General features: G+C 31.1%; 1 protein-coding gene and 1 pseudogene across 1 annotated transcript; both read right to left on the bottom strand.

Annotated features, from left to right (window-relative positions):
* Positions 1-640: 640 nt before the first annotated feature.
* On the bottom strand, positions 641-1,936 carry LOC131614811 (uncharacterized). Its single transcript, XM_058886360.1, has 2 exons — positions 1,288-1,936; positions 641-1,203 (listed from the first exon to the last, which is right to left on the bottom strand). The coding sequence occupies exons 1-2, from the start codon at positions 1,934-1,936 to the stop codon at positions 641-643; spliced, it is 1,212 nt and encodes a 403-aa protein (XP_058742343.1).
* A 266-nt stretch (positions 1,937-2,202) lies between these two features.
* On the bottom strand, positions 2,203-3,283 carry LOC131615255 (glutathione S-transferase T2-like; annotated as a pseudogene).
* Positions 3,284-15,510: the final 12,227 nt, after the last annotated feature.

The following is a 15,510-nucleotide window of genomic DNA, read 5'->3' as shown; positions in this document are numbered from 1 at the left end:
TGATATTGAGCTTGATATATATACCTCATTTGTATGAGAATTTTGCAGTTCAAAATAGTTGTCCATAAGGCTTGTTGGGTGTTTTATCAATCGATAAGTCTTTTAGAAGTTGTGGTCGACATCTCACCACAGAACCAATTGCGAGAAGAAGTGGGAAGGTCACATGGCAGTTGCAAAAGTAGTAGGTGTCATACTCCAATTTTGACCCTAAGAGCATCTCCAATGGTGCAACGTTTTTTGTGAGACCCATTAAGCCACATCATCTTAAAGCAACTCACTTAATTTTCACTCCAATGGTGCACTTCTAAAGAATCCATATTGGGTCCCACAATTTTATTATATATATTAATATTTTATTCATATTAAATTTTATTTAATTTAAAATAATTATTTAAATTATTTAAGTTTAAATTAATATAAAATAAATAAATGACATATAATTAAAATGATAATTAAAATTAATCTCAAATAAATGATAATGAAATTAATATAAAATAAATTAACAACATATAATTAAAATGATAATTAAACATAAAATTTAAAATGATAATTAAAATTAATCTCAAATACATGACATATAATTAAAAATAATAAAAATAAATAACATAATAGAATTACTCAAATTTAATTTACATCATCCTCATGTCCAAAACTTTCTCAAATATGCTCGATTAGATCTCCTTGAAGTTTGCGATGAACTTGTTTTTTCACGAAGAGTTGCTCTTCTTTGTAGTTTTGTTGCAAGATTCGGATGAGGACCGTTAAATGTTTCCGTTGTAGAGTAGGTGTCATCTACATTATCATAAGAGTAATCAAAATCTCCTCCATATGTGTGTCGTTGGTCTTCAACAATCATATTGTGCAATATGATGCAAGCATATATGGTATGTTTGAGGGTTTCCATATGCCATGCACGCGCTGGGCCACATATAATTGCAAATCTAGATTGGAGCACTCCAAATGCCCGCTCCACATCCTTTCTAGCTGATTCTTGATGTTGAGCAAATAGTTTTCTTTTTTCTCCCTGCGACATTGAAATGGTATTGACAAATGTAGTCCACTCAGGATATATACCATCTGCTAAATAATATCCCATGTTATATGGAGTCCCATTGATTGTATAGTGCACAGTAGCAGCACGTCCTTCCAAAATATCGTTAAACACATTGGATTGGTTTAGCACATTAATGTCATTATTTGAACCTGCAATACCAAAAAATGCATGTCAAATCCATAAGTCTTGTGATGCCACTTCTTCAAGCATGATCGTAGGTTTACCATGATCACCTTGGCAAAATTGTCCTTTCCATGCAACAGGACAATTCTTCCATTCCCAATGCATACGATCAATGGAACCTAGCATGCCTGGAAATCCACGTGACTCCCCCATTTGTAAAAGATTTTTAACATCATTGTTATTAGGCCTTCTTAAATACTCGACCCCAAATACCTCATTCACGTCCCTTACAAATCTCTCTAAGCACTCAATTGCAGTGCTTTCACCAATTCGAACATATTCGTCTACAATGTCAGCGGAAGATCCATATGCCAACATACGAATAGCAGAAGTGCACTTTTGCAATGGTGAAAGACCCATTTTACCAGTTGCGTCGACCCTCATTTGAAAATATTCATCATGATTTCCAAGGGCTTCTACAATTCGAAGAAACAAATGCCTATGCATTCTGAACCTTCTACGGAATTGGGCATCCGTGTATACTGGATTTTCTGAGAAGTAGTCGTTGAATAATCGTATATGCCCTTCTTCACGATTCCGATCTATCACTGATCTTCTTGTTCGCCTTGATGAACTTCTAGATTGACGTTCCTTCTCGAGCTTTGACAACAATAGTTCTTCATCTGTGTTGTCCATAAGTTCTTCTTCAATCACCTCCCAAAAAAGTTTGTTGAGGTTGTTTGAATTGTTTGAATCCATTGAAGTGAGAGAAGGGTGATAGAAAAATGATAGAAGAGTGATAGAATGATGATAGAAGTGTGATAGAAAAATGATAGAAGAGTGAGAAAAGAATGAAAGTATATATAAGGCTAGTTTGAATAATGGCTAGTTTGAATAACGGCTAGTTTGAATAATATATATAAAAAAATACTAGAACATTGCATCTTATTACAATAGTCGTTGATACATAACAAGTACTACATAATGTTTAAATATAATAAATACTAGAACATTGCATATTATTACTATCCATATTTTTCTTTTAGGTTATTACAACGTTTTTCATGAAATTCACGTTGACTATCATTCATCTTAGAAGTGTCTGACAATATAAATTGCATTGCTTCAAACTCCATCTTTTCCTTGACTAATTTGTTTTCTTCCTCCTTAAGTCGTGCTAGATTTTCCATTACTTCCATTCTTTTATTCCTTGTATTGGAAATAACACTAGAAGGAGGTTCAGTTGCATTTGCATTTTCCTTTGCCTTACCTTTTCGTTTTGCCTCCTTTTGTCCCATTGGACGCTCCATTGGAGATGATGAGTTTAACTCATAACTTGAAGGTGTCTCTGAGTTTGGCGATGCCGTGCATGAGCCACTAGCAGGATTTTTTGTTCTCTTTGAAGAGTTTTCGGTGAATGCTCCCATCCATTTAGGTTCATCTTTTAAAAGCCGCCATGCATACTCAAGATTAAATGGTGCACCTTCATCTTGTTCATAAAAAGCATGCGCATTGATTAAGATATCTTTCTCTGATGCCCCACTTTTTTTTTTCCATGAACAGCTTGTTTATAACACCCAATAAATGTTTGAACACAACCATTTATTCGATGCCATCGAGATTTTAATTGGCCTTGTAGCTTTTCTCGTGACTGCCCACGATATTGGTTATAATTATCGGTGATTCTTAACCAAAAGCTATCAACTTTTTGATCAACTCCCACAATTGGATCCTTTGAAACATTGAGCCATGATTGCATAAGAAGTGTATCCTCTTCCCTTGTGAATATCTCTCGAGGTTTTTTTTAACAGAACGCCTTTGTTCTTTTTCAATTGTAGTATTTTCAATACCAACTTGAGTTGAAAATTGTGGGACTTGGCGTTCAGACATAAACCCATTTGGTGTTTCGGGTTCATGATGAGAAAAATTCACCCCATGAGTATTTATCTGTGGTCTAAAATATATATTTGGGTTGTTTGGTGGTGGAAAAAATACGGTAGAGTTTATTGGCGGTGGGGGAAATTGAGAAGTTTACGGATTAGAATTTTGTTGATTTTGCATGAGATGGAACATAGATTGTTGAAAATTATATTGATTAGGGTCCATTTGCCCTTAACAATAATAATTTGAACTAAGAAGATGAAAAATTTGGTAAAATATATGATCAATTGAAGGCTAATAAGAAGAAATTGTGAGAGAAAAATTAAAATACTATGAGTAAGGAATAAATTTATGAGATAAAATTTGACTAACATTTGCTTCTATTTATAACCAAATAAATTATAAAAAAAATTTTAAAAAGAAAAAGAGCCGTTGAAACAGCTTTAAGTTATATTATTATTTTATTGAAAAGTACCGTTTCTTTGTACTATAACGTTTGCATAGCTGGCGCAGTTCAATTTCCAAATCTTTCTTCCAGCTGGCGTACGAAACAGTAAAAAATTACCGTTGGAGATGGCCTAAGATCTCACTTCATTATCACCATTCATTTCATATAAAATCATTCATTCATAATTTGCTAAGCTAAAATATACAAAAATGTGTTTGCCTGTTTCACAAGATAGGTGACTGATCAAGAAAGCTTAGGCAATTAGGGTTTTGAGATTCTCAAAGGGACATAAGTTTCTCATGTTCTCAAGTGATTCCTATCATCAATATTCAAGTTCAAGGATGCTTCAAATCAAGATCAACAACTTCCAAATTCATCTGGTATACCAATTAGGGTTTTGACCTAATTCTCCGAGGAGCTTGACTTTTGGTCAAAGCTTGGTCTTGTGGCTCAAAACATGATTCAAGAATCACAAATACTTCATTATAGCCCACTCATATTATTCATTTGGCTACAATAATTTGATTCAATTGATATTGGAGAGAATGTAATTCAACTTGAAAAGTCAATTGTGTAGTGGTCAACTTTGACTTTTGGTATTTTAGGCCAAATATGGACTTTTAAGATTAAGGATCATGAAAATATGATCAATAGAGTCATCTAACCAATTTTGATCAAGAAAATTAAGGTTACTTGCAAAAGGGGTAAAAGTGAAGTTGGAAAACTCATTAATTCCACAAAATTACATGTTCAAACGCTCAACTTTGGAAGCTTGTAACTTCTTCATCAAGTCACCATTTTTTGTGCTCCAAAAGGCCAAATTGAAGATCTCATTCCATACAACAACTTTGTCCATAAGGATGAATTCTCAAAAAGTGCAAGGATTCAAAGTTATGGAGTGATCAAGTTAGGACTTCAAGGTTGTCAAACACTTCGAATTTTTCCTAAGTGTTAAGACATATTTTTCTCCAAAGTTTGTGACCATTTTTATTTATGATCTAAGATAAATATCTTCAAGTAACCAACAAGGAAGTTGAAGAATTTAACCTCATCTTTCCAAAGAATCCAAGAACTCATCCATAACAAGTGTGAGCTAGGAGATTCGAATTTAAGAAGGCACCATGGAAGTGCATTAGAGGTCCATCTTCATGTTCATGATCAAGTTCAAACCAAATCCATACCTCTACAAATCTCTTTTGAAGCCTACATTATCTCTAAATCTATTCATAATCTGAGATTTACACAAACACTTCATGCATTTGACAAAGATTTGAGGCATTGCCCATTGCATTATGCCATTTGTAGATGAAATTGCAAAAAGTCACTTAGCCATTTTGGTAAAGATCAAATTTTCTCAACCACTCTTGATTAAAGTTTTCTAAACTGACTTTGCTTGGATATGGCTCCATCTAAACCTCAGAATCAGTCCCCTAATTTCAGCAAAGCATGGCACCTCCCTTGAATCACTCCTTTCTTCACCATGAAGCAAACCATATTTTTTGAAACTTGTGGAAACCAATTGATCAAACCAGTCTTCCATTAGAATTGAGAATGATTTCTGCAAGTTATGTGAGCCATATGTAACCTCTATAAACAGAGAACCAAGCCTCAAAACTCAACACGCCAGAATTTGTTCCAAAACTCCATTGTTGCAAGCTCTCAAACCATTTCTTTGAATTTCCATCTCCTTGCAAGTTCTTTGCAAATCAACCATCCAAACACGTCCCACACAACATATAAAGCCTTTTGTTAGCATAAAACCTCAACTGAAACACATCCATTAACATCACATGACCTCACTTGTTCATCTCTGCAACTTGAGTTCTCCAGAGGAGTTGAGACACTTTCCGTTCAAAGTAGGCATTGCAAAAGCTTCCTGGGAGTCCATTGAAGCTATCATGTTCATCAAAACATCTCCAAAAGAGATCTAACTCAACATTCGATTCTCACTTCAGAGGTAAGTCAACCTAACTTTGAACTTCATATTAAGAGTATCATTTTGAGTAATTCTCAATTCTATGTTGTTAAGCATCATGTGAGGATCAAAAACCCTTAACTACCTTGCATTTGTTAATCATGATCATCATTTAATTTAATTTCGAAATTCTAGGGTTCATAGTGTTTTTCTGCAAATTAATGAGTTATCGTTAGAATTAATTAATGATTGATACATGGCTGGATTCGTGAGTAAAAACTGAGCAACTTTCATATTTAAAGTTTTGCAAATTGTTTAGATATGAGGATTTTTGAATTTAGAAATCCATGGTTGCTCAGGGTTGATGGTGAAGTCTGAAATTTGAATTTTGGACATTGTTTATATTATATATAGGGTTAATACCTATTTTACCCCCTGCCATATGGGGCGTAGTTGAAAAACCCCCCTGCAAAAAAAAAAAGTTTCAAAACATGCCTCATAAAATTTCAAAAGTTTGCATTTGAACCTTTATCACGCCACCTCACTAAAAAGTCTGATGTGGCAATTTTTTTTTAATTTTTTTAATTATTTTTAATGACATGGTTGGGCTTAGGTGGCATTTTTATTATTTTTTATTTTTTTTAATTCCACGTGGCATTTTTATTATTATTTTATTGTTTGGTTTTAGGAATGTTTAATATGAATGCTAAAAAAATGGTCCTAGTGGGTGTTGAACCCAGGACCCAGAGCAAACATGCCCAACAGCTTTACCACTAGGCTGCGTGTTCCTTTTTGTTATTCATTTGCCTTAGCTAGCTTATAATAATACCGTGTTTACGTTTATAGCTTAGTTAATATTTTCATAATTAATTATTGTAAATATTATTAGTTTATAATTACTGTATTAGTTATTAGTTAATGTTATTAATTAATATTACTTAAATTATAAAATAATAATTAATATTTATTATAAACTATTAATTAAGAAATTCATTATAAAATAATAAAATAATATTTGTTTACTAATTAGCGTTAATATTTATATATTTATATAAAATAAAATATATAAATATTAGTTAAATTAGTAAAATAATATTTTTTTACTAATTAACGCTAATTCTTATGCCCACGCATTTTCTCAATTAATTAAACTATATTTTACAATTAGTTAAATTATAAAATAATATTTATATTTAATTTAAATTATCAACAAATATTTAATTTACAATATTTTCATTATTTAATTAATATTTGTTTAATTAATATTAAATTATAATTATTAATGCTAATATAAATATTAATACTAATAACGTAAATTATAATTTACAATAATATTAATTGTTAATAGTTAAATTATGAAGACTTATTTTTACAATAACAGTAACTATTTGTAAAACAATATCAATTAGTAACTATTAGTAATAATATTTGTTTACAGTTAATTAATAATGCTAATTATTATGAAAACAATATTAATTAGTTAAATTATAAAATAATAATTACTTATTTTTACAATAACAGTAACTATTTGTAAAACAATATCAATTAGTAACTATTAGTAATAATATTTGTTTACAGTTAATTAATAATGCTAATTATTATGAAAACAATATCAATTAGTTAAATTATAAAATAACAATTAATATTTATATTAATTTAGTTTATATTTTATAATTTAATTAACATTAGAAATTTAGTTTAATGTTAGAAATTAACTATTAAAGTTATTAACGTTAAAGAGTAATATTATAACTTAGCTAAGGCAAATGAATAACTAAAAGGAACACGCAGCCTAGTGGTAAAGCTGCTGGGCATGTTTGCTCTGGGTCCTGGGTTCAACACCCACTAGGACCAATTTTTTGAGCATTCATATTTAACATTCCTAAAACCAAACAATAAAATAATAATAAAAATGCCACGTGGAATTAAAAAAAATAAAAAATAATAAAAATGCCACCTAAGCCCAACCATGTCATTAAAAATAATTAAAAAAATTAAAAAAAATTGCCACATCAGACTTTTTAGTGAGGTGGCGTGATAAAGGTTCAAATGCAAACTTTTGAAATTTTATGAGGCATGTTTTGAAACTTTTTTTTTGGCAGGGGGGTTTTTCAACTACGCCCCATATGGCAGGGGGTAGTACCGCTGGTCAAGGAGTGTGTTTGCATGTGTGAGGTCTGGGTTCGATCCCCCACACCTTTTTCTTGTTATTTATTTTTTTTAGGCTTTTACACTTGTTTTACTATTTTATATTTTAAATGCACTTGGTTATCACCACTAACACATGATTAGTGGTTAACCTTTTCATCTGTGAGTCCAAGGGCGTGAGTTCAAATCCCCTTGCCACCAAAAACCAATTTTTAATTACTAGTTTTATTTCATTTACTTACAAAATTTGATTATTTATTTAACCTAGAAAACTAATTTATTTTTAATTGATTTTCCATACACTCTTCATTTATGTTATGTATTTTGTGAATTTATTTTAAAAATTCAAAAATATTATTTATTTCACCATCTTTTAATTAAATCAAAGTGGTACCTTTTATAACTTTTAAAGGTCTTTTAATAAAAAAATTAAGAGATTCCCTTCACTAAATTGTTTGTTTATCCTTGTATGATTCAATTAGGGTTAAGTTTAGCCTCTTTTGAGGACATTAACAGAATCCCAACCAATTTTCTACTTAGTATTTAGTTTGTTTCCAAGTAAATAGACTTTGTAGATATTAAAAAACCTAAAACCCTAATTTGTGATCCTTTGATCTTTTCCTTTGACTTTAATGCAATACCTTGTCAATATTAATTTGTTCATCAATGCCATGATTATACTTTAATTCCCATGATGTCTATAGTTTGATAAAATCAATCATACATTTCAAAAACTTTGAACTTATTTGATTGAATGTTTATAAGAACCAAGGTGTTTATACTTAACAATCTAGTGATACTTTGTCCATCTTTTGTTGATTAATCACACTTTGTTCACTTGTGTATATATTTAAATGATCCACATACTTGTATCATATATACTCTTGTTATATACTTTTACCTTGATGTAATTGTTAACTAAACACACATATAAGATAATTATCTATACTTATCCATTTGATCATTACATCATACTCATACATACATGATATGATATTCAGGTATGTTATCTTTCACTTCATAACCCTTATACTTGAGTTTGTTTGTATTCATTGATATCTTTGTTCCCACTTAACTCACTTTGTTTGTATTCATGATACACATAACATGTCTCACTCACTTTGTCATGTTCGTATCAATTTATGTTTGGATCAGTCAAGTTCTCGTTGTAGCTTGGTCCTTCTAAAGTGGTATGGCCTATTGCAATGATAAGAAAATATTTCAAACTTGCGGTGGATGTTCGTTTCTTTAACCGGGATAGTATTGATTCATTGATTCTTTCGGTTTCTCTTTTAGATAGGATGAGATTTGGCGATAACAAAGGGATTGTCACCATCACAATGTTTCTATCTCGATCTTCCTAATTACAAATATTATAACCGATAGTTGGATTGGGAGGCTTGAAGGATGGATTTCTAACACAGGGATGGGAATGATATGAACTTTTGATGCAATTTCTTCGTGATCTGGCTCTTGATCAAATGAGCTTTGATCATGGAATTTCGTGGGAATTAACATTCAATTCCTAAATAAGGTACCATTGTTTTGTACAGGAACCAGAATTGTAATTGATTAATGATGATGGACTTCTGATGTGGTGATGTTGATCTCCAATACGATGGTCCAAGGGTGTACCTGTAAGGTTAGAACTCCAAGCACGAGTCATTTACAGAGTCCAAGATGAATAAAGTAAAACTATTAGATTAGAAATGTATACCTTAAGTTTTACATGTGACCATTATACATGGTGGATACTTCTATTTGGCCTTTACGATCTTGGACTTCATATATAGACCTCATTTGTACAGGGCTTGTGCCTGACCCACATTTAAAATCCTATATGTTACTTTGGAGTTATTTCAATCTCTTAACTTAATAAAATGTATATATTGGTCCCTTAATTCGTCAAAATTGTGACATGTTAGTCCTTTTCATCTAGTTAGTGAAGAAAATCTCGTGAATCGATCGCTAAATTTGTCGCTAATTAGATGAAAATTACTAACATGGTACGTTTTACAGAATTAAGGGACCAATATTGACCTTTTCTAAGTTAAGACACCATAATAAACTACAAAATTTACATATAAAATCAAAATAATTTGAGGGCCAAGGTGTGTCATGCTACTTCAAAGCCGAGGTCTGGCATCTCCCTTGCTAACCAAGCAAACAAGCCGTGGTTTCTCCATAAACATTTTACTAGAGCCTCGTGCATAGGTTCTGGTAGATCGATTCTTATCTTGATGGTTATTGAGGGGTTTCTTCTTAAATAGATGGCAAGGAAATCTACGATTTGTTCGGACATTTCTGCCTTCTTTTGAACATTTGGTGGAACAACCTCATATTTTTTTAGATCTTTATCTAAAAATGTTTCTTCTAGCCATTAATCTAGTTCTAGTGCTCCCTCATACTCTTCACTCAAGACTTGTGGCTTTTCGGGTTTTGTTTGCTTCGTGAGTTGATCTAGGAAATAAACTTGGGTTGATGTCATATCATCTTCCAAAACTACATATTGATCTTCTAGATATTGTAATTTTTATTTAAGGTGTATAGTAGAGGAAAATGCCCTAAAGTTGCCAATGAATGTTGTTTAAGGATTTAGTTGTAAATGGAAGCACATTCTATAACCAAAATTTTTATCTCGATTCTTTTCTTCTCGTTGGTGTGAATGTTTTATAGGGTTATGTTTCCATGTGATAGGATGCAACAACTCTCGTTGGACACATGGAGATCATCAATTATGAGATTTTGAGAGTGGTCACTTGTTTTGTTGAACGATCATCTTCAGAGTGGAAAGGAGATGATATGCCATTTCCCGCCATGGTCGACTAAGGCTTCAATCGGTCGAGTGTTAACTAATGAAGGGACTAATTAAGAATTTTCCTTTGTGATCGCTTGGGTCACTACTACCATCGAAAAACATCATATTAGTGAGAATGAAAGAGGATGTCGTATACAATGATTCCCATTGACTGCGCAACTGATCTTGCCCAGACAAAAATGTCCCAACGACAAGTAGGGTGATGACAAGATGATAACTTCCACCGATGTCTCAGTCTATCGAGCTCCTTCTTTGTTTTAAGGTGCGACGATCAATGGTACCTACAAAATACTCTGAAGCCCGAGTTAGTGAATGATTGAGATACACAGTAAAATGGTTTTAAGTTATCAATAGTGTGTACCTTAATATGACATTTGTGATTTTTTTATAAGGGTCCCTCTAGGGTTTCGATTGACCCTTGCTCTTTAACTCCCATTAGAACCACACATGTTAACAGATGACAAGATATATTTTGTTCTATTATCTGACGGTTCTACCTCAATTTTCTGCATGAATCAAGTATTTTTCGGGCAGCTTTATGTCTACTCTCCAGGTATTAAAACCTTATGTGCGGTAGTGAATATTTGTCTTCTAACATCATTGTTGGAAGAACATCAAAGAAACAAACATCTACGTATGTGGAAGCACACCCTCAAAAGAAGAAAAAAAAAGCAAAAATTCAAAAATAAAACTCACAAATTCATTATTCAACTTTTAATTTTTTTACAAGAACAAAAATACAAAATACCTCATACAAGTGAAAATTTTCAAAGAAAAAATTACAAACACTAAAAACTACAATTTTTAAATGGAAAATTCGCAAACCCGCTTAAGTATAATTTTTGTATGGAAAAATTGCAAACACAGTCAACTATAATTTTTAAACGAAAAAAATTGTAAATTCTCTTAATTACAATTTTTGCACGAAAAAAATTACAAACTCAAATACAAATGTTAGACGAAAAAATTATAAATCCTCTCTAAACTCTCACATAACACAATTATCCAAACCCTATTACACTCACAATGTTAGAATTGTCGTGGTCAAAAAAATTCAAACTAATTATTTCTATTTATATTGATATTCTAATTCTTTAGACTTAGATGAATATATTCTTTGACTCGACACTTTAATGTCGTCTTGGTAACAAATATCTTTTACCTTGAGCCTTTACTATTATTTTGAATAATTTCTTCTTTGAAATTGATATTGAATTGGAACAAATTAGCCATCACTTTGGTCTAGACCCGATTTCAATCCTTCCTTAGTCAAGGTAGAAACAACAATTAATGAGTGTTCTATCAATTTCTTTCAAAGAAAGAAGCTGAATGGCAAAGCCTTACATTTTGTATTGGAATCCAATGCAATCCGTATACTTGCTAGTTGTATATGTTGAGACTTGAGACCCAAAAATGAAATGGATTTTTTGATGAGTTTAAAATTTTACAATCTCTGCGTTATCCTCATGCATTCAGGAAATGGGCTGTGCCATTCTTTGTATTGTACTATAAGAGATGAAAGGAAACATAGATATATGGTTGCAGAGAGGAGAATGGGAGTCACAGTTATATACCCTGAAATTTTGGTCCCTCTGGCTCTGCCGATGAATGCGAGACCATTTTTTAACTGCAGCCAACCTGACAATACAAATGAGTCAGGTCAGGACCCTCATTTGTACTTGTAGTATCCCATCATTTAATACTCTATTAATTAACTAATTACTAAATGGATATAGTTAACTATTGCTAAATTGATATATATGTGTTGAATTTTGTTTCTTCTATGTCAATTATAAATTAATTATTTAATTGTTGTTTCATTAAATATTTGATTTTTGACCCGTCTCCCTTTAGGGCTATATTCGATTTTTTTAAAAGGATTTATTCATTTATATACACATTGATCTTAAATATAATTACAAACTTATTTAACTTATTGAAATTTAATAGACTATTTTGTGAAGTATTAAATATGGAATTCAAAGGCAACCTCTCAAATTTTAATTTTAAACTCTATGTTTGAAGAGAAAAGAAAAGAAGTACAAAAGAAAAAGTAAAAAAGTAAATGACTAGACCAAAACTCTTCCTACAAAAGGGAAACAAACAAGAGGGAAGATTAGCAAAACCTAAAGTTAGAAAGGTCTAACTTATTTCTAACAAGATCTTATCTAATTTTTTTTTTTTGAATGAGGCAAAGTATCATTAAAAATAAAAGGTAAGGTACATAAAGAAAGAAGGGATAAAAATCAAAACCCTCTCAACTCAATGGGAAGTAAATCTAAAGAAGGGCAATCCAAATCTATTCTTTACAAAATCAGCTCTTTTAAAAAGAGAAATAGAGTAAAAAAGAATAAAATCGAAAATAATAAGACCATGATTAGCAAGAGAGTCTGCACAAGTGTTCCTTCTATATAAATATGTGAAACCATAAAAAACTTCTAAGGGATAATATTCACACAATTGATTCATCTAGAGAGAACCTGTCAAAGAAATTTAAAAGGAATCCAGAAGATCTTGTCTAATGACTAAAGGGAGAAGATCCCACCAATGGAAGTCTGGGAGAGACAGGTCTATAAAAATAAGTCTATTAGCCAGAGATATATAATTGATCCATCTCTTTTGAATATGCCTAAGACTAATTTGGTTGACTTATAAGCCAACGTAGTTAAATTAGCTTAGTCATGTTTGGCATGTAAGAGAATAAATGAAATTGTTTGAGAATACTAAGACTCAATAGTGTCAAAAAGTCTCATATTTATTAATAATGTGAAGACTTAAGTAAAACTTTATATACGTACTACTTTAAAATTCCGAATGAGTTTGTTATGTATCTCTCAAAATATATGTTACTCATAAAAAAACTCAAAATAAAAAAAAAAAACTCGAAATAAAAATACTCAAAATAAAGAAATCCAAAACTTGAGTGCTTCAAAAAAAAAAAAACTAAATAAAAATACTCCCTTGTGTTATCCATGGTCGTTATTTTATTGACAACGTCAAGATTAATATAGGAAAGTGAATTTATATGTACAAGGGAATATGACCGTTTGAATTAACTATATAACCACGTACTTTTCATTGCAATTTTTTTATGAATGTTCTAAAACAAGTGATAAAGATTTCCAAGAACTCCATCAACCCATTCATGGCTCCAAAAGTTGACTAAAACTACTTTTTCTTTACACAACTAATTTGAAACTTGAAAGCAATGCATATTATATTATTTAAAATGTCTTACTTCCTCCGTAACAATTAATAAACAAAAGATAACATTTCACACTTAATAATAAATAGTTGTTTATTTTGATTATCATTTATGAAGTCTAATTTCTCAATAAAAATATTAATTAATAGACTCATTAAATCAACTAAGTTGATTAGTGTATAATAACATAAGATACAGAGATACTTTAAACTCACGTCATCTCATTTGAAAATTGAATTTTAGACAATATATTATATGATAAAAAATATTGATTAATATAATCAAATTAACTTTATACTTCATATTAGAAATATCCTAAAGTCCTACAATGGTTGGAGATAGAGTATTAAAATAGTATATATAAAAAAACATTCCTCACCTTACCAACCGATTTTATAAGGATAAATTAGATCAAATTCTAATATGCACCATATAATATCAAAATTAATTTTGTTACAATTTTGCTATATACAAAATATAATCCATTTATGCATTGAAGTTAACAATTCATTTGACCTGCTTTGATGTCCTTTCACATGCATTTCAGTGTTCACATAAACTCGTGTTTGAGGCCCCATTGTCATAATTTCATGACTGTCCCCACACACATCTCTCCATTAATTCCTCTCCATGCTCTCTTTTAGGAAGCAATATACCCCTCGACTTATTCTGAGGAACTTGGATTGGTTAGATTAGTGTTTCAGATCCAATATATATATTTCACTGTCGGTTGTGCAAGAGGTAACATTGGAATGAATTTGTGACTTTCGTTGAAAATATATATGTTCAAGAAGTCCCACGTTGTTTAGTTTTGTGAAGGAAGAGAGAGTTCAAGGCTATATATAAGATTCAAGTTTTTCTTTACAAGATGCACCAGCCGTGAGATGTAGTTAAATATTTATTTTGGAGAGTGTGGGTGTACTGGGAGTGTTATTCTCTGGTTGTCTATTAACAACTGTCGTGATTTTTCCACATTAATCTCTTGTGTTGTTATTTTATTCCTCTTTTTTTCTCTATGTTTGTTATTTTTCCAACAATTAATATTAGAGTTTGTTGTGTTGATAAAAACACGAGAGATTAACGTGGAAATTTCAAAACAGGATAAAAAACCACAACAATTATCAATAGACAACCAGAGAATAATATTATGTGAAAATTGTTACAACACATAATATACCATCAAATACCTCAAGTCCCCAGTACAGTCACACCTTCCAAAATAATATTTAACTACATCTCACAACACTCTAATACAGGAGCATAAGAGAACAAAGAAAATCAAATACAAACTTAAAGTGTTTTAGACTGGTGCATCTTGTAAAGAAAAATTTGAATCCTATTTATAGCATTAGACACCCTCTTCCTTCACAAAACTAAGCAATGTGGGACTTCTTCAACATATATATTTTCAACCAAACCCAACAATCTCCACCTTATTTGAAAATAATACGTAAGCTTTCATTGTCATCACCGACAATTATATTCCACCATAAAGAGTATCAACATATATATTTTCAACAAATATCATCAATTTCCACCTTGATTGACAATTATATTCCATCATAAAGAGTACAATCACTTGAAGCTAGACCACTCCAAGAATTTTCACATTCTCTTCACCGACAATCATAGTTTTTAAAACTTGAAGCTAAATCACTTCAAGAATTTCACATTGTCTTCACCGACAATAATATACTTTATCTTGAAGAATAAATTTCACTTGAATCTAAACCACTCCAAGAATTTCCACATGCCGAAAACCAGGTTAAAAACTTATGGTGTAACTTTTTTGTTGGCATGAAGCTCTTCAACCATCGACATAATTTTACACCTTGTGTAATCTTGATTTTATCGAGGCATCTTTGACTTGAACTTTCCACAAGTCAAAAAATAATTCTTCCATCAATTTTCTCTAACG

This window comes from Vicia villosa, linkage group LG6 (genome assembly GCF_029867415.1).
Source record: "Vicia villosa cultivar HV-30 ecotype Madison, WI linkage group LG6, Vvil1.0, whole genome shotgun sequence".
Classification (NCBI taxonomy): Eukaryota; Viridiplantae; Streptophyta; class Magnoliopsida; order Fabales; family Fabaceae; genus Vicia; species Vicia villosa.
Note: the sequence above shows the minus strand (reverse complement) of the source record. Positions and strands in the feature narration are given on the sequence as shown.